General features: G+C 41.0%; 1 protein-coding gene across 4 annotated transcripts in view; it reads left to right on the top strand.

Moving 5' to 3' along the window:
* Nucleotides 1-18,024, top strand: part of Gpatch2l (G-patch domain containing 2 like) — a 48,115-nt gene that overhangs the window by 10,127 nt on the left and 19,964 nt on the right. For all 4 annotated transcript variants that reach the window (XM_055592952.1, XM_055592950.1, XM_055592951.1 and 1 more), the window contains exons 3-8: nt 5,729-5,793; nt 9,031-9,207; nt 10,092-10,171; nt 13,730-13,797; nt 15,169-15,208; nt 17,365-17,450. In XM_055592952.1, coding sequence (XP_055448927.1) covers nt 5,729-5,793; nt 9,031-9,207; nt 10,092-10,171; nt 13,730-13,797; nt 15,169-15,208; nt 17,365-17,450 — 516 coding nt within the window. The remainder of the gene's footprint in view (nt 1-5,728; nt 5,794-9,030; nt 9,208-10,091; nt 10,172-13,729; nt 13,798-15,168; nt 15,209-17,364; nt 17,451-18,024) is intronic.

The following is an 18,024-nucleotide window of genomic DNA, read 5'->3' as shown; positions in this document are numbered from 1 at the left end:
TGTGTTGTGTACAGGAGGCAGCCGTGGGGTACTGAGCCTCAAGCATATAGTTTAGTATTGCATGGCCAGAAAAAAATTTAAATATTCCTCTTTGTAGTGAATTCTAGAGATTGTAGTGTTTCAGATACCTCAGTTTGTCGCACATATCTGGGGTGGGGTGAGAGTCAGGCAGTGAGGGTAGGAAGATGATCCAGTGTCGGCCTAGTAGACCTGTGTGAGGAGAAACCCCCAGTAGCCCTGGGGATTATGTCAAAGCCTCCTTACCTCCTGTCCTTTGCTCAGGTGTGTGGGTCTGAGGGCATATATGTAAGTATCTGTGGATGGCAGATAGGAACTGGTGGCCTTTGGATAACTGGAAATAATCCCAAATAGGATTGCACGGAATTAAAAAGCTGCTGCACAGCAAGAGAAGTGATTACCAGAGTAAAGAGAGCCTCCAGGATAGGAGGAAATCTGGCAGCTCTTCATCTGATCAATGTCCAGAGTCTACAGAGAACTCAGAAAATTAAACACAAAAATAAATAATCCATCAGTAAATGATGCTAATATTTGAGCAGACAGTTATCAAAAGAAGTGCAAAATCCCAGTAAATATGTGAAAAAATTTGCCATTAGGCAAATGCAAATCAAAACTACATTGACATTCATTCAGTTTTATCCCAGTCAGAATGACTGACAGCAAGAAATCAAACAGTAGCAAATGCTGGCAAGGATGGGGTTGGGGCACTTGTATAGTGTTGGCATGTAAATTGATGATGTAGCCACAATGGAAATCAGTATGGAGGCTCCGAAGAAAGCTAATGATCCAGCTATGCTATTCTTGGTTATATACCTGAAGGAATTCATGCTAACACAGGACAGAGGAGCTGCTTGTGTGCTCATATGTGTTGTGACAGTATTTACAGTAGTCAAGTTACAGACTCAGCCTAGCTGATGAAGAAAATATTGTAAATGCAAGTTATGGAATATTATTTAGCTATTAAGAATAAGAAAGTATTTTCAGGAAAATGGAGATCATGCTAAATGAAGTTAGCCAGGCTCAGAAAGACAAGTATCACATGTGTTCTCTCTTATATGGAATATAGACAAAAAAAAAAAAAAAGACTTAAAAGTAGTAGGGCAGCTATTTGGGAAGATGAAGAAGCAGGAGACAAGCTTGAGAGACAGCCAAGGGAGGGTGAGTAGGAGCTAGGTATGTGGCGTGCAGGTTTGAGGACTCCACAGTGAAATGTGATATTTTGCACAGTGATGTATGACAACTAAACATACTAGCACTGAAATCAGAGGAACTGAATTAAATTCTGCCCAGTTTCATACATTTAAACAAGAGAAAGAGTACAAATAATTTGGGACATGTTCAGTAAAAGAAAAAAAGAGGGTTCTGGACATATTCTGTAGAATAAGGGAAAGGGGAACATTATTCTCAAAGTTCAGAGGAAGAGCAAACCTATGAAGGAGACTACCAGTGGACATCAGAAGAATATTTCAGGAAATATTCACCAGGATACAAAAAGATGGAACATTTTGAAATAGGAAACAGAATTGGGAGGCGACTATTCAGACAACTAGTATCTGGCAGGAAAAATTACAAGAAAATTTAAGGTGTCATTATAATTACAAAATGAAGGACAGAAAATAGAATTGATGACATAGAGAACTTCAAAGTCTTCCTAGAATGCACATGGAAGAGATGTTGGTGAGAGAAGACACCAGGTCTGGAGGATAAGATATTAGAGGCCTAGTCTATGTACAATCGGCCAATGAAGAAACCAAGGCATTGGAAGGAAGGATTTAAGGGATACGACTGATGGAAAACATACCTGAATTAGGAAAAATAAAAAATAAAAAATTAAGCCTAAAGTTTAAAAGGGAACACCAGTAAAAACAATCCTTTCCCCATACAAGTCCTGGCAATGTTTTTGTGTTCTACATTGGCAGTATGGGTGGAAAAGGTATGAAGACATCATAAAAGAGAGAAAAATACCATGGCATTCATCCTCAGTGATAAATGTGAGGGGCAGAATTTTGAGGAGAAAAGCATTGTTTTCTTCTGTCATTCTGAATTTTACATAAAGATAAATTTTATGTGGAAGGGCAACAGAAGGTCTCAGAAATAGAGTCTGAAGTGGTTAAGAGTACTGGCTGCTCTTCCAGAGGTCCTGAGTTCCATTCCCAGCAACAACATGGTTGTTCACAACCATCTCTAACTCCAGGCAAAATACTGATACACATAAAAAATAAGATTAAAAGTGTCAGAAATATAGGCCTCTTAAAAAAGAACCCTTACCCACCTAAGAGTTGCTATTAATGCTACAAATAGATAGATGTACATTAAAGGGATGGGTGGGCTTCTCTGATCTCATTTGCCAGGCTAGATTATCCAGCAGAGACTACCCAATTGTCCTAGTCCCTTTCTGGTCATGGTCATATGAACTGGAGGGGCGGCCTGTCTGCAGTCATGGCGCCATCTGGATGAAACTGAACATAAACTCACAGGACTAGTCTGGAATTGGAGGAGGAGTTGTTTTGGGGTACCTCGCTTCCATTGTGTGGATAGAGGTTCATGATGACATGCAGTCGCTGAGGCCCCACCTGTGTCCAGAACATGGCAGAAAGTAGATGGGAAGATCAGGGTGTCTTTGGGTGATGCATGTAGGAGTGACATTTTTCTTTCTTTTTTTCTCTTGAATTCTAAAATATTTTTAAAGTTTTTTTTAAATGCACTTTTAATTTGAAAGATTAACCTAAAAAGCTTTAATTTTTGTAATAATCATAAGAGCCATAAATTTGTTTGGCTTTAAGTATATAAAAATTATATGTAAGCAATAACTTCTTTTTAAACTTCTTGGTTAATAAATGAGAGACAAACCTGTGTGGTAACTGTAGTTCAGCTGTGTGTGTGCACTTAGATGGCACACCTGGGTGAGGAGGACCCTGGGTGTCTTCCTCTACCATTGTCACCTTAGTCCTTTGATCTCTGTGATGCTGAGACTTTCTGACTTTCAGCCTGTCTAGATAGACAGAAGCCCTGGTGGTACTTCTGCCTCTCTCTTCACTTCTTTGCCATAATTATGAAAACTGCTCCTAGGGACTGTGGTGGGCTATGTACACTCAGTAGAGGCCTGGGCTTCTGTCCCCAATCCAGGAGGGAGAACATTGGAGCCACTGCTAAATGACCGTGTGAGTGATGCAAAGTTGCTCCCAGTTGAGGATGACTGCTGAAGATGTTCGTCTACTGAGATTGGGTTTCACTTCATTGGCTCAGCTTTATATAATAAGCATGAATTTCAAATTAGAAAACCAAATAAAACAAATAATTGATTTTTCCCTATAGAATAAATATACCATAGTTTAAAAACTGAGACCTATGCTCATTTGAAACGATAACCTTTAATTCTCCCCAAAGTACACAAAATTCATTTTCAGAATTTGGAAAGAGCAACATTTGAGAGCCAGCAGTCAAGTCACTGCTGAGGGTCGTGATGCCGGGCTGATAGTGATTGACTGAGATGGGGGTAGGTGAGGGTGTCAGGTCTCATTCTGGGCTCATTCCTGTGATGCATGCTTATGTGGATGTGAATCCTGTGCCTCATCATCTGCTCCACTGAGAGAGCCTCTAATTACAGAGAGGCTCTGGAGGGAGGGTTAGACGGATGGATGTGTGATAAAGCAGAATACTGTCTGCAGAGCGTAAGTGATGAGAGGGTGCCAACCACCCTCCTTTAATTCTAATAGAACGTTGGTGGGAGGATCAATCTTTAGAGGTGGCTTTCTTTACACTTCCGTTATTTCATTTGGATGTGCTTCAGTTGCTTTTCCAATAGTACTGTAGTAATTAGATAATACAGTTGGTGGTCCAAAATCCCGGCTCTCATTTTGTGTCTCATTTAAAATGGTGATCATGCTGCTCATTGAAATATGGAAACTTTTTTATTTTTAAGTAGTAAACATTGTGGAGAAGTATGGGGCCAGTGAGATGGCTCAGGAGGTAAAGGTGCTTGCTGTAAGCCTGATGCCCTGAGTTCAGTCTCCTGAATCCATGTAGTAGAAGGCAAGAACCAACTCCCAGAAGTTGTCCCCTGACCGCCACACTAGTGCACACACACACACACACACACACACACACATGAATAAGTGACTCAGAGAACTCCTTTCTTCACGTTTTTCTCAGACCTCTAAATTTCTTTTTAATCTACTAGGAATCTTTTTTGTTTTTTGACATTTTTCTAGCTGTTAAAAGGGGATGATTTTCCTAGTGTTGTGAGGTTAAACTGTAGACCTGTTCTACCCCTTATTGACTGAGGAATATTTGTCTTTGGAAAGCACTCTGCTAATTTTTCATATTCCTCTCCCATTATCTTGACTAGGAGTACTTACCAAATGCGTCATTTAAATTGCTATCGATATGACTCTTGTTGGTTTTAGTGCCAGTTTCTAGTAAGGACTACCTTCTTGCAAGTTGCTTCTTAGTTCTTATGTACAAGCTTGTTGCAAAGCTTCTGCTGTTTTCCTTCTCAGTAAATTGTAAAACAATTTGTTTTTTCACATATACTTACAGTTTCACAATGCACATTATACTAAGGGAATACACAGGATTAGAAAATGCCATCAGATAATACACTCTATTTCCACATTGGTAAAATAATGATTCTTGTATGGAACAAGTATTCTATATAACTTTTTAAACTAAGAAAATACATATCTCCCTTTGTCAGAGTCTGAAGAGTCCTAAAGATGTTTTTATGACATCACTGTCATTACAAATGCCATACAGGAAACTCTTGCATAAGTTCAGTCCAAGTTCTTTCAGGAATATTTTCAACTGCTATTGACACAGTAGGAGAAAATATTTCTCATTTTATTTGACCAGTAAGAGACTTTGACCAAGAGACTCTTTGAGCCTACCCTTTTAATTTAGAATATAAGGAGAGAATAGATTCCATATTAAAAAAATCATAGCCTCCTCGTATGTAGTGTTGCTGATAACTTGAGATTAGTGGAAAGAGATTTGACAGACTTTACGATAAAACATCTCTGAATTTTTTTACATTAAAACAATGGGAACATAGTCATCTCAGAGTAGAGCTTGTAATACAGGAATTCACAGAATTCTTTTGTAATGAACCTGACAGCCAGTGTCTGAGGACCATGTAGGCTGTCCACTCTGTGTTGAGCTCGTACCTTTGCAGGTGAGTGCAGCCCTGGGTGATACATGAAGGAATCCATAAGGCTGCATTACAGTAAAGCTTTATTTACGTACACTGAAACTTAAATTTTTTGTAATTTCTACATGTCAGAAAATACTCATTTTTTTATAGTCTTTTCTTCCAGCCACTTAAAACTGTAGAAACCATTTGAGGGCTTCTGCACTCATCTGCAAAGGTAAGCAGCTGCTACAGAGAATGGACTGCCCTACGTCCTCATGGGTCATACCAAATAGGAAGAAAAAAGGAGAATGGGCTAGTGGTTGCTGTTCCCTAGGGGCCTTTATATTTTGACTTTAAGTATTTTGAACCTAGTTTAGTTTGGAAGAGTTTTAACATTCTTCTCTTACCTTTTGAGGGGAGGATGGATAAACTTTACTTCTGTCTTCTGTGTGGAATTTTCCTATCAGATTGGCTGGTGGGTGGGAATGAAGCTGGAGAGGGGACTGGGATGCTTCCATTTGAAAATGGTTTTTGATGGGAGTTGCGGGAGTGGCTGAGTTCTCTTGTCTTTCCCCCCTTCAGTGAAACTAGCAGTGTATGCAGCAGCAGCGACACAGGGCTCTTCACCAATGATGAAGGACGACAAGGTAATCTTAAAATATTAAAAGATTTGGTTTTTTTAAGACTCTTGTTTTTTAATTTTTAAGTTATGTCTATAAATGTGTGTCTGAAGTGCATTTGTGTGCAGTCACACACAGACACCAGAAGAGGGCATCAGATCCCTTTGGAGCTGGAGTTATAGGCTGTTGTGAGCCACCTGACATGGGTGCTGGAAAGCAAACCCTGGGCCTCTGGAAGAGCAGTACACACTTTTAACTGCTGAGCTATTTCTCCAGCCCCCTGCAAAGTATTTTGATTCCAGATTTGGGACTTTGCCTGAATGATTGATTCTGGTGACTATAAAATGACTTATTGAAGGCATATGAGAGCCATTTGGGGAATTATGAAGATTCCAGATTTTCTGAGCTGCTAGAAAGATAGATTTGGAGTTGGTCCCTGGAATCTGTAGGTTTTTACAAGTCCCTAAAGTGGTTCTTATATAGTAGCTTATAGCTTGAGAATCATTGGTCCCTGGAGTCAGAGTGTCAAGGCTAAGCTTGTGAAAGTTTCTTGTAATTATAACCAATAATATTCTCATACATAATCTTTTTTGGAGGGAATGACATTTTCTTATTTTTACTGAGGGATAACTTTGACCTTATTTACATTTAAATGCCTGAAGATTATTACAGAGTCCTATGAATGAACACTGTAGTGTCCCAAGTAAATATTTAATAAGTATCTTTAAAAGTCACCAAGTATCCCCACTTAAATGTTTTTTTTGTTTTTTTTTTTCTGAAGAAACCCTCACTGATAGCCTTTACTTGTGTGTGTGTGCGTTCTTGTTCATTGTACGTGTTATTTTTTTATTGTGTTTGTTTTGAGCTGTTTTTAAGTTTTGTGTCTGAGCGTTTCGCTCACATGTATGTGATGTGCACCGTGTGTGCCTGGTAACCTTGTAGATGAGAAGAAGGCCTGATCCCTGGCCAGATCGGGTCCTCTGCCAGAACAACAAGTACTCCTAACTACTAAGCCTTCCCTCCACATTTCCCCAACCCCTGCTTTTATTTTTTTTAATCATCTATTGTGCTATGTATTTCTTTGTGCTTTCTATTAAGGCATTCCACAGCTGGGAATTATTTTATAATATTTATTTATTTGATTTTTTTATGTCTGTGTGCCTGAGTGTGTGTATGAGCTTCATGAGCGAGGATGAACATGAAGAGGTCAGAAGAGACATCAGATCCCTGGAACTAGGGTTATAGACTGTTATGAGTTACTGTGTAGGTGCTGGGAACTAAACCGAGGAACAGTGCAAGAACAGTAAGTGATCCTAACACAGAACACTCTCTCCAGCCTTTGGAATTATTTATAACCATGGCACCTTACAACATTGCCTGAAATGTCCCAGCCCCTATTCAGTTGATAAATCCAGGTAATGTAAGTGAGGGTGCAGGAAACCACCAAACTAGACTATTCCATGGGTAGAAAAAAGAATCACTGGGGATCAAACTGTCAAGGCTATCTCTGGGAGAGGGAGGCAGAAAGAAGCAAAAAGGCAGGAAATCAAGAGGATCTTATCTGATATTCTCACAGTGTCGTCTAGCTCAGCAAGTTCCTATTTATTCCCTGGAACACACTGTGTAGATCAGGCCACCTTCGAACTCAGAGATCTTCCTGCTTCTGCCTCTCAAGTGCTGGGTGTGCGTGCCACCATGCCCAGCTGCAAGTCCTTTTTAAAAATTTTTACTATTGGATCATGAGTGAACTGTAAGAACCAACATTCCCATTCTGTAGTAATTCATTGTCAGAAAGCATGATCTAATGTGTTTACCTGTTGTAGTGCATGTCCTGAGAAATGTTTCTGGATGAGCATGGAACAAGCATGGCAGCGTGCATAGAAACTAACCATGTTTGCCAGCACGTGTCCTGATCCACCTGTGTCAGTGGCTGGTGAGGTGCATGTCAGAGTAGTGTTCTCAGACTGTGCTCCCCAGATCTGCTCAGCTGCATGGGGCAACTTGCTAGTATTTGATCCAAGTCAGAAATTTTGGTAGATGTGGCCCAGCAGCTTGTATTTCACCTGGTATCTGTCTTCCTTCCCATCTGTCATCATTCCCTCACTTCCCCAACATCCTGGTTTTAACAAGCCCTTCTGGTGCTTCTGAGGTTTGCTGAAGCTGGGGAATCCCTGTTTTCAAGACAGCTATTTGCAGAGTGTGTTTATAGTGAGACACCAATATACATCAAAGAGCAAGTTCTGTAGTGCATGGTGGGAATAACTACTCTTTGCAGAGTGCAGTCTCACTGCCCCTCTTGGAGAGTTGTTATTATCCTGGGTGTTAGTGGCTAGGTGGGGCCTGGCATATGTTAGAGGAAGGCGGCATAAACTACAGATGCTGTTGTCATAGTTTTCTTTATTCCTGTAGTTTGGAAAGGGAATGAGGTAGCAGGCACAGAGCTGCCTGTGTCTTATCTGTCTTGAAGGCAGGGATACACTGTAGTGGGAACTGAGGTGTTGTTAGAGCTAAGTTTGAACCAACAGGTTAGATATATTAGTTGGGACCTTACCATTAATGAACAACATGGCCTCAGGCAGATCACATAGTTTCTTGAAAAGCCTTCGGGAGTTTTATTACCTGTTTCTTTTATTGCTTGTTTCTATGGTTATTTTTTTCCCCAGGAGTTTGTATTTTTAGTTCAAAATTATTTTCTGTCCCATCAGTGAGATACCAAGGCCAAGACAAAATGTGGGCATACATTCTTTACTGATCTATTATGATAACATGTAAACATGTAACCCTTCTAGCAATAACAGCTAATTTTTTAAATTGAGGAACATTTATGGCTTTGAACTCTGTCTACACCATGGGTAGTGGTAAGGAAGGCAGTTTGGTTTTTGTGGAAAATATTTTGGGCTTTGTTTGTCAGGTTCTGGGTTCAAATTCTGCCTTCATTTACTAGCTTAACCTTAGCTTCCAGGCATTAGTTGCTTCACTGTAAGTTGGAGCTATTGTATATTTTACAGAGATAAAACATTTGTGTATTTTCCACGTAGATGGCTATAAGGCTGTATCTTAGAATTTGCTATTTAAGTGGTGAAAACAGTCCAGCATTCGTGTGGAACTAGGTTGATGCCTCAGTTTTCATCTTACTGTGTACCAAGAGGGACTAGACACAGTCTTTTACACTTTGCCTTTGACAGTGTCACAACTGTGGCATTAAGGAAGCCTCCGGGCATTTGTATTTTAACATGACAGCTCAGGATGATCTGTTTGCTCTAGGGGATGATGAGCAGAGTGATTGGTTTTATGAAGGAGAATGTGTCCCAGGATTCACAGTCCATAACCTTCTGCCCAAGTGGGCTCCTGACCACTGCACTGACGTAGAAGGAATGGACTCCGGACTGGATAAACTCTCAGATCCCACGTTCCTTTTGCCTTCCCGGCCAGCTCAGAGAGGTGAGTTTGGAGAAGATGAAAGTTGAGGTCATGACTTCATGCTTCTCTCTGGGAAGACTCATCATGCCCTGCCTCAAGTACTTGCATGCCCTGGCCATGCACTACTCTCTAATCATGGAATTAGCTTAGGATCCTCTGGAAAGAGGATTCAAGGGTGGGTCTCGAAGCTCAGGCTTCTCCCTCTCCCAGGTCAATCCATGTAACACACGAGGAACATCGACAGCCTGTGCCACATTTAGGAATCCTGGCACCACTCATGCCACAGCTACAGGTCCCATTGTAAAGCTGATGTGCTGCTTCCCGAGTGCTCATTGGAAGCTTGAAAGATTGGCTCTTAACGAGGAACAAGCTTTTGTAAGGACATTCACATACGAGATAGGATTTTTTTTTTTAAAGAAGATGGTTTAAAAATTCTTCTTTAGATATATTTGTTTTTGTGATCTTGTTATTTTGTACTTTGACACAATGCTTATCTGTTCCTTTGTTTTATTTCTGTTCTAAAGTAGCAGAATGGGGTGGAAAAGGGCCCATGACAGGAGACAGAAGTGGGATGATGCTTCACTTTAGTTAGCTCCATGCTTGTGACCAAGTCAGTCCACGTTTTGGAATATCAGGGCCGTTGCCTAAGATGTGTGACAACAAACAGGACTGTTTTATAGGTCTCTTTGACTCTAAATTTAGGACTCCCAGGAAGTAGTGATCAGTCATTGTCTGGTATTTGTTGATGCTTCATGCTCAGAGTGGCACATCTTTGGTCTTACTGCTCAGGACAAAGATATGAACACAGGAAGTCTTTGGCAGATAGCCTTGTGAGGGTGCTGGGGTGGGGACTCTAATGTGCTTATGGATTTGGGTGGTTAATAACTGAAGCTTTCTTTCCACAGGATACCATGCTCGTCTGAATCGGTTGCCAGGAACTGCAGCTCGGTGCCTTAGGAAGGGGCGGAGAAGGCTGGCTGGGAAGGTGAAGATCTCATGATTTCTCCAGTGCTGTGGGAAGGTGGTAGTCCCCATAGGATTTGCATTCCCTACTGACAATTAAAGACATTACAGAACTCTCTGGAGTTAATGAAACCAACTGAAATGTTCTGGGAATTAAGAAGGCTGAATGAACATTATGTGGGCTTTGAATGGATACAAACATGAAAGATACATACTTTATCCACATAGATGTTCGATCAAGCAAATACTTAATGCAGCCTCTACTTCATGTAAATCTGCTGGCTTGATCTCTCTCTTTAGTACTTTTTAAGAGAGTTAAAAATGTATTTTGTTTTTTTTTGTTTGTTTGTTTTTTTACAACTCCTGAATTCAGAAATGTGTCTTTATCCTAACTTGACTTTTTATCCTAGAATTGATTTAAAAGGAGAACACTAAATAATAATAAAGAAGCAATCCCCTTTTCCTCATCCCCTCATAAAATAACACTAAGCCTGCTTTGCAAAAGTCTAGGACTTGCTCTGTGGCCCCAGAGACATCTACTGTTCCTTCAGTTCTGTCCTTGCCAGGGACATCTGTGCTAGGCACTGGGTCATTGATTCCTCCCACAAGGAGAACTTAGGTTCAGAGAAGTGAGAGATGTGTGGCATTATCTGCATCAAAGTAGCAGAGCAGAGACTTGAACCTAGGATAACTTTATTCTTTTTGAACTACCTTTAATTTTTGGGTCTCTGTGAAGTCCAAACTGGCCTGTTACTTGCTTTGTTTCCCAGTCTAGCCTTCAACTTGAAATTGTCCTAACTCCTTGAGTCCTAGGGTTAAAGGCTTGTACCTAGCGCTTGATCTCATTTGTAGTCTAGCTTTGAGATTGAGAAATAGGTTAAGGCAAAGGTTCTCTAGCCAGGCAGGGACAATAGTGAGGAGGAGTTTGTCAAGCGTCTAGAATACCTGCTACACGGTTGTCTGTCTGTCCAGCCATGTGTGTGGTTATGGGTCACAGTCATCTGGCTATTGCTTTGTGTTGTAGTCTACTCAGAGAACTATTTTTTAAAGTTTAGGGCATGGAAAAAGAAAATAATAGAAAAAAAGGGGAGGTGAGGTTAATTAATTTGTGTGTATATACCACAGAGGAGATTTGCAGGAGTCTCTTTTTTTCTTCTACCATGTGGATCCTGGGGATTGAGCTCAGGCCATCAGACTTGGCAGCAAGTGCCTTTACCTCCTGAGCTACCTCTCCAACCAGATTCTTATTTTTCACCCTTATATTCCAATTCCAGTCTCTAACTAGAGAGGCATTTGGTCATTGGAAAAATCACACTCTGTTTCTTTTGGCTTGCCTCATTCATAGACTATGGGCCACTTGCTCCCTGTGCTGTTTAGGGAGCTTGTCCTTGACAGGAACACTTCTGTGTAGATGTGGTTAAGGAAGGCAGAAGCTTAGGAATAGAGGACAGTGAGGTTTTCTTTCCCTTCTGTTTACTAGGCAGAATAATGCTCTCCCTACAATCTGCTGCCTTTCTTTAAGCTCATATAAAGTAAGAGCCTTCTGCTTCCATGGAAGCGAGTCTGTTCATCTTGAAGGCTCTCTTCAGTGTGCTTAGGAGTCTAGGGTTTATTGGACATGCAGCTAGTGATATCAAATGAATAGGGTGGTGTGTACTTGTTTAATTCATCTTCATCACCTTAAAGGGAGATCTGTCACTTCTAGCAGAGGTCACCACTCATTTCTCCCTGTTCCCCCTCCCCAGTCCCTTTCCTCTCTTTCTAAACTGTAATCATAAATAATGAGTTTCATTCACAGCTCCCTGCCAGTGAGCTGCTAATTACACAAAGTACTGCTTGTAATTTACACAGTAATAAACTGTAAATTTAAATATTATGGCATTTTAAGTTAATAATTTTTCTGCTGTAATAAATAGCTCATTTTTCACCCATCTTTTCCCTTGGCCCTCTACCATTCTGTATCTGTGACCTGGAGGCGTAGCCAGAGGGATGAAAAATAAATGTGTGAGCCTTCCACTTAGTCCCACTCCTGTTAGACTCTGACCTCAAATTAATTTTTCAAAAGCTGGTGGTTCTACTAAAGAGTGTTTCCTACTCTTTAGGCTAGTTCATACACATAATTGAACACAACATCTGCCAAGATACAGATGAGTTTGAGTAATGCTGATGCTCATGCCTGTGACTTGTGTCCTCTCACACTCTTGTGTGTGGCTCTTGGTTCTGTACAGGGTGCTATGGCAGGTATCCTCATAAGTGTACTCAAATTAGGGGAGGGTGAGTGCCTTCACTCTGCGGTGGAGATGACTGGTTTGCTGTGGTGTTACGGGTATGCTTTCACACTGCAGTCCCGAGAACCCCAAATTTAAGAATCAGTGTATACATCCATTTACTTTACTTTAAAAGGACGTTCAAGGGATAGAACGTGGTGATAATCCTTGTGGGTTTTGTTTCTTGTGGTGATAGGGATTGAACTCAGGGCCTTGTGCATGCCAGGCAAGCACTCTACCATTGAACTGTGTTTATCCAACCTGGCTGGTTGTTTTTGTAAGTTGCACAGTTCTTTAACACGTAGACATTTAGTCAACAGATATTTAGGTTTCACCAGGGAGGATTCAGTCAGCGTTCGCCTGTGATGGTTGTTGAGCTTCAGTCAAACTCAGTCATGGAGCTTCATGTGCTCTTCTGCTAAAAACTGGCTCCTGCTGCTGAGTGTGGGTAAACCTCTTTCTCAACACTTGCGAATCTGGAGCAGGAGTTTGAGGCCAGTTTTAGCTACATAGTGAAACCAAGTCACAAAAAACAAAAAAGTGTTGAGTCTTCTGAAAAAGTTTTTCTACTTCTTTATACTTTGGAACTGTAGGAAGTATTATATTAGTATTATATTAGTACTCCAGGAAGTATTACTACATTAAAATTACATACACATGTAGATAGTAAACAGTGTATAAACATGTTGAAATAGCACTTGGTATTAGTTTTATATTTCACACAATTAAGAAATAAACTCAGGGCTGGAGACAGAGCCCAAGCTGGTCAAGTGCTTCCAGAAGACTTAGAGTTTATTCCCAGAACGCATGTGGGAAAAAAACCATCAGGTGTGGTGGCGTGCTTGTCATCCCAGCACTGGGGAGGCGGAGACAGGAAGACAGCTGAGGCTCCCTGCCCACACAGCCTAGCCTAAGCTCTACCTGTTGGCAGACATGTAGACAATGCCTGAAGAGTGACACCTGAGATGGTCCTCTGGCTTCCATGCATACCCACACTTGCGCATGCCACACACATGTGCTTGTCTACACATTTACACAAAACTAAATTGAAAACAGAAGTAACCTCAAGTTCAACAAACAGTATTTCTATGGCTTTTTAAAGAATTTTTGGATCAGCAGAGAATAGCTAGGTAATATATAATACTTCTAAGATTGACTCACATAAAAAAATAGTTGCTGTTGGTGTTTTAAGGTTGACACGATTTTGAGGTTGCTTGCCTGGCATAGTTAGGGAAAATTTGAACTTGGTGATAGCTTGCATTGCATATATTTGCTTCTGTGCGTAGAAGACACTCTTGCTCTTGCCCTTTTAGGAGACCAGCATAAGCAATCTGGGAACTGAGAGGATAAGCCATATCATCAGTGACCCCTGGCAGAAAGAGTAAGTAACTGTCCTACCTGGTACTGAGAGAAGGAGGCAGAGAAGGCATTTATAAAGCAACCTTTATATTAGATTGCAGAGCTGAAAGAGGAGATCTTAAAGATTGGTACTTCTTAACAGTGAACATGGCTGAAGTCAGACTGGCAAGATGGCTCAGTGGCTAAAGTGCTTGCCATCTGGTGTTGCATGTCTGACCACCAGAGTTCAGTCCCAGAGTTCGCGTAAAGGCGGAAGAAAAGTACCACACCACAGACTTGTTCTCTGACCCTCACAAGTGTGCTGTGGCACAACAGTAAGTAAAAAAATTTGAGGTGGCTAAATCCCTAAAGTCATGACAGTGGTTTGCTTTTCCTTCTAGAGTAGTTTTTATTCTGTTGCCTGTTGTATTTCTAGGTGTTGTATTCATATCCACCGCTAAGATGCCATATTTTCGATACATTTTTCTCTCTTAATTTTTTTAAAATAGTCATTGCAAATGACCGATTACTTCTGTTCCCCTTCAGACCTCTTTACGGAGAAATCTTTTTGTCCTTGTTTCCATGGTGAATACAGTGGGAAGCTCACATGTAACTATTCAGGAATCATCTGCCTTTTTCATAACAGCTTCATCTTCTAAATTGTTGGCTTTGCTGTTTGTTTTGCCTTCCTCCTGGGTCTTCCATGACAAAAATATTTGCTAAATAAATACATACATGTGGGGGCTGGAGAGATGGTTCAGTGGATCAAGCATAAGGTCCAGAGTCTGGAGTCCATCACCCACGTGAAAAAGCAGACAGGTGTGGCAGGCCTGCCTGTAACATCGGCACTTGAGAAGCGGATCCCAGAGCAAGCTGGCTAACAGTGAGCTCTAGGTTCAGTAAGAGATCTTGCCTCAATAGATGAAATGGAGAATGATCCAGGAAGACATCCGACATCAACCTCTGGCCTCCACACACATGTATACCTGTGAACTTACCCACTTGTAGACACACACATGTTACATACCATACAAACTTACACATGCAGAAAAAAAAGCCCCACATTATAAGAACTTGTACAGTTTATTCCTTATACATTATGGTCAGTACCCAGTGGCAGTGCTATACTAATTTTGGAGTTAGAAATCTTTTCTCACTGAACAGCCGAGATATGTGGCTGTCAGGCTGTAGCCTTAGTTGACTCCCCCTGGTCCGGCTTTTTACCTTTCATTGCGCAGCATCTCCATTGAAGGGTTACTTCTTACTGTTGTTCCCACGTAGCCGGCATCCCTCTTCAGGTACACCTCTCCCAGTCCTTCCTTGTCTTCACTTCAGTATCCCGCCGTTTATCTTCCTTTTCATACTTTTCTTATCACTTCCTTTATCATTTTCTTTCCTCTTATTCTCTCTTTAGTTTCTGGTTACCATCAGCTGGGAAAAGAGAACGAAATCAGGTAAGATCACTTTTTGGGGGGGTCATCCTTATTTTATCATTCAATTTCCTTTTCTTTAGAACGAATAAAGCATTGGTTTCTGATTTTCCTCACATTTCTGCTTGTGCACACGAGGTGAGTAGGAGTCACTCTTCGTCATTACTCTGACTTTTGAGAGCCATGTTCCCAGACTGTGCGATGCTCATCTGTAAGAACTGTAGCCAGTTTCCTTCTAAGTTTCAGCTGCAGTTGTCAGTTTCTTTTTAGTAACAAACATTTCAAGAGAAACCTGGTTTTATTAGTTTCTTTTTCTAAGGCTTATTTTTACTTATGTTTATGTGTATATGTGAGCTTCGTTGCCTGCAGAGGCCCAAGGGCATCAGGTCTGCTGGAGCTGGAGTTACAGGCAGTTGTGAGCTGCTGGACATGAGTGCTGAGAACAAAGTTTGGGTCTTCTACTCTGAACCCCTTGTTTCCGGCTGGAACTTTGACTAAAAATGTAGAGTGATTCTCCTTGTCCCTGGCTTAGTTTGCCACTCAAAACCTGTGCTGTGACAGTCTGAACATAGTAAACAGAAAGCTGAACTCCTGTGGGGGATGTATCCAAAGCCTTAGAGCTGTTTCCCTTAGTTTTTTTCCTTAGTTTTTTTCCTTGTCTCCCTATTAAGGGAGACCTTGACATATTCAGGCCTTTGAGTGGGATCTAGTATTTAAAAGTGATTCATCATGGTGGTACTTATGTTTATAGACATTTGAAACATTTTCAGTTCGGGGGTGGGGGGTTTGCTTCACCTTAGTGAAGTTGATAGAGACTGATGGGCAAGGCTTCTTGGGTTTCCCTTGCTCTGTGGTTGGCTGCTTGGTCATTTTGGAGACTACTTGGTAGTTTATTATGTTGCACCATTCACACTTGGAAAGTTTCCTGTGAAGTTGCCAGTTCACAATAAACTAGAAAAGTAGAAGATAAAACCAGTATATGTTTATGAGATGATTTTAGGTCAAGCACTTTAAGTTATATGTTATAATATGTATTAGAAAAATGTAATTACAATGCCAGACTTAGTTTGTGGAAACAGGACAAAGCTGAGTATAAGTAACTGGTGTAAAGAAAAGTTCTAGATAAATAATTGTGTGGGTAGTAGGCAGATAAGCAAAGGGTCATGAAGGTGGCTGGCGTGCAAGAGATTCAGAGGACTGTTAAGCTAGAGTGTGGTGTGTATTTGCTTCAGAGCATGCATAGGCAGAAGGGGACTTCGGGCCATCACCTCCTCCACATCTGTTATGTACAAGTGAGGAACATGCTCTGCAAGTTTCAGCTATTTTCCTAAAGTTGCAGAGCTGTGTCTGCTAGCTTAGTTCTGTTCTTTTTAAGTACGTTTCAAGTTTCCACTCAAGGTCTTTCAGTCAGTCTTAAGTCATTAAGGTATCCATTTTCAAAGGACTGTTTATTGTGGGAAAAGTACAAAGAAGGCTATAGGGCAAACAAAGTGTGGTGCTTTGTACACAGTATTCCATGTTGTCCTCAGCCTCCTTTTTGGTTTTGAAATTTTGGTGCTGAGGATGTTGTGCTAACATGTGCACTGTTCTCTTACCCTCTCACTCACCTTTTAAGGTAATTAGGTGAGAAACTGAAATTACTTTATGACCTGAAAAGTAGAACTTGAGTTAGTGCTGCCATTATTTCTATTATAAGACAGGTAAGATGGCCAGTGATACATCCTGGAGAGGAGGCTAGCAAAGCTCAGAGATGATGCTACTTTTTAATGTAAAACAACTCAGTGATACTTTCAGTTAGGCATCTAACTCTAGGCACCTTACTTTACGCTGTATTTACAGTGTACACTGGGATGTGCTGTGCATTTGTCCTTGAAAAGGCAATTTCATGCTAGCCCTCTTGGGAAAGGGGCTGATACACAGTGGATAATCGATAGGTGTCCATTAAGAAGTCCTGTGTTTGGCCATTTAAGTGATTCTTGCATAAAAGTTTTGTTTGATGGGAATAGTTTTGTTTGCTATGTGCTGGGACATAAGGTTAGACATGCATATCTTTATTGAATGGTATCGATGTTTAGGGAGAAGGGTTAGGAGTTGTTAAAGAGCTTGTTGGCTGCTCTTTGGAATCAGGTCTGTTTCATTTAAGCCTTACTAAAATTATCTTATCTCATTTATCCCCACAGTTGAATCCTCTCTCTCCTCTTTACTCCCTGGATGTTCTTGCTGATGCTCCTCATCGAAGATGTTCACCTGCACACTGCTCTGCCAGGTAATTGGCTTCCAGTGGCTACAGCTTCCTTCTGGAGAATGCTGTGTCCCTTTTCATAACTCTTGAGATTATACGTGCATGTGCACAGGATCCAATTTGTAAGTTGGTGTTTCACAGATGCAGAAGCAGGCTGAGGGCTAAGGATTTTTCATATGACCACATGGCTTGTATGTGATTTGTCTGAACTGTGGGCTATGTCTTCCGACTCATATTTCACATTATTTCTGCTTCTAAAAGCCCATCATCAAAGAACATTATTAATGTCTCTTGCCATGACCTGCAAAGCCCTACATAATCTGATTTCTACCAACATGGCTAGCTTCCTTTCATATAGACCTGCCCCTCTCTGAGGGAAAGATCTAGCAGTACCAGGGAGCTCCATTTTCTTATAGAATGGCAGCCCTTCCTGCCTTGGACCTTTGCTTTCATTCCCTTTGCTTACCAAGCTCTTGAGCCCCTGGATACCAAACGGCCACCTGCAGCACCATCTGGTTATATTTGTCTTCACCATAGTTCTTACTCTTGTCTATAATGAGTATGTGCACTGGTTGATTTAAAATTTTATCCCTCCCCC

This window comes from Psammomys obesus, unplaced genomic scaffold (genome assembly GCF_907164565.1).
Source record: "Psammomys obesus unplaced genomic scaffold, mPsaObe1.curated_primary_1811, whole genome shotgun sequence".
Classification (NCBI taxonomy): Eukaryota; Metazoa; Chordata; class Mammalia; order Rodentia; family Muridae; genus Psammomys; species Psammomys obesus.
This window is presented reverse-complemented; position numbering and strand designations above follow the sequence as displayed.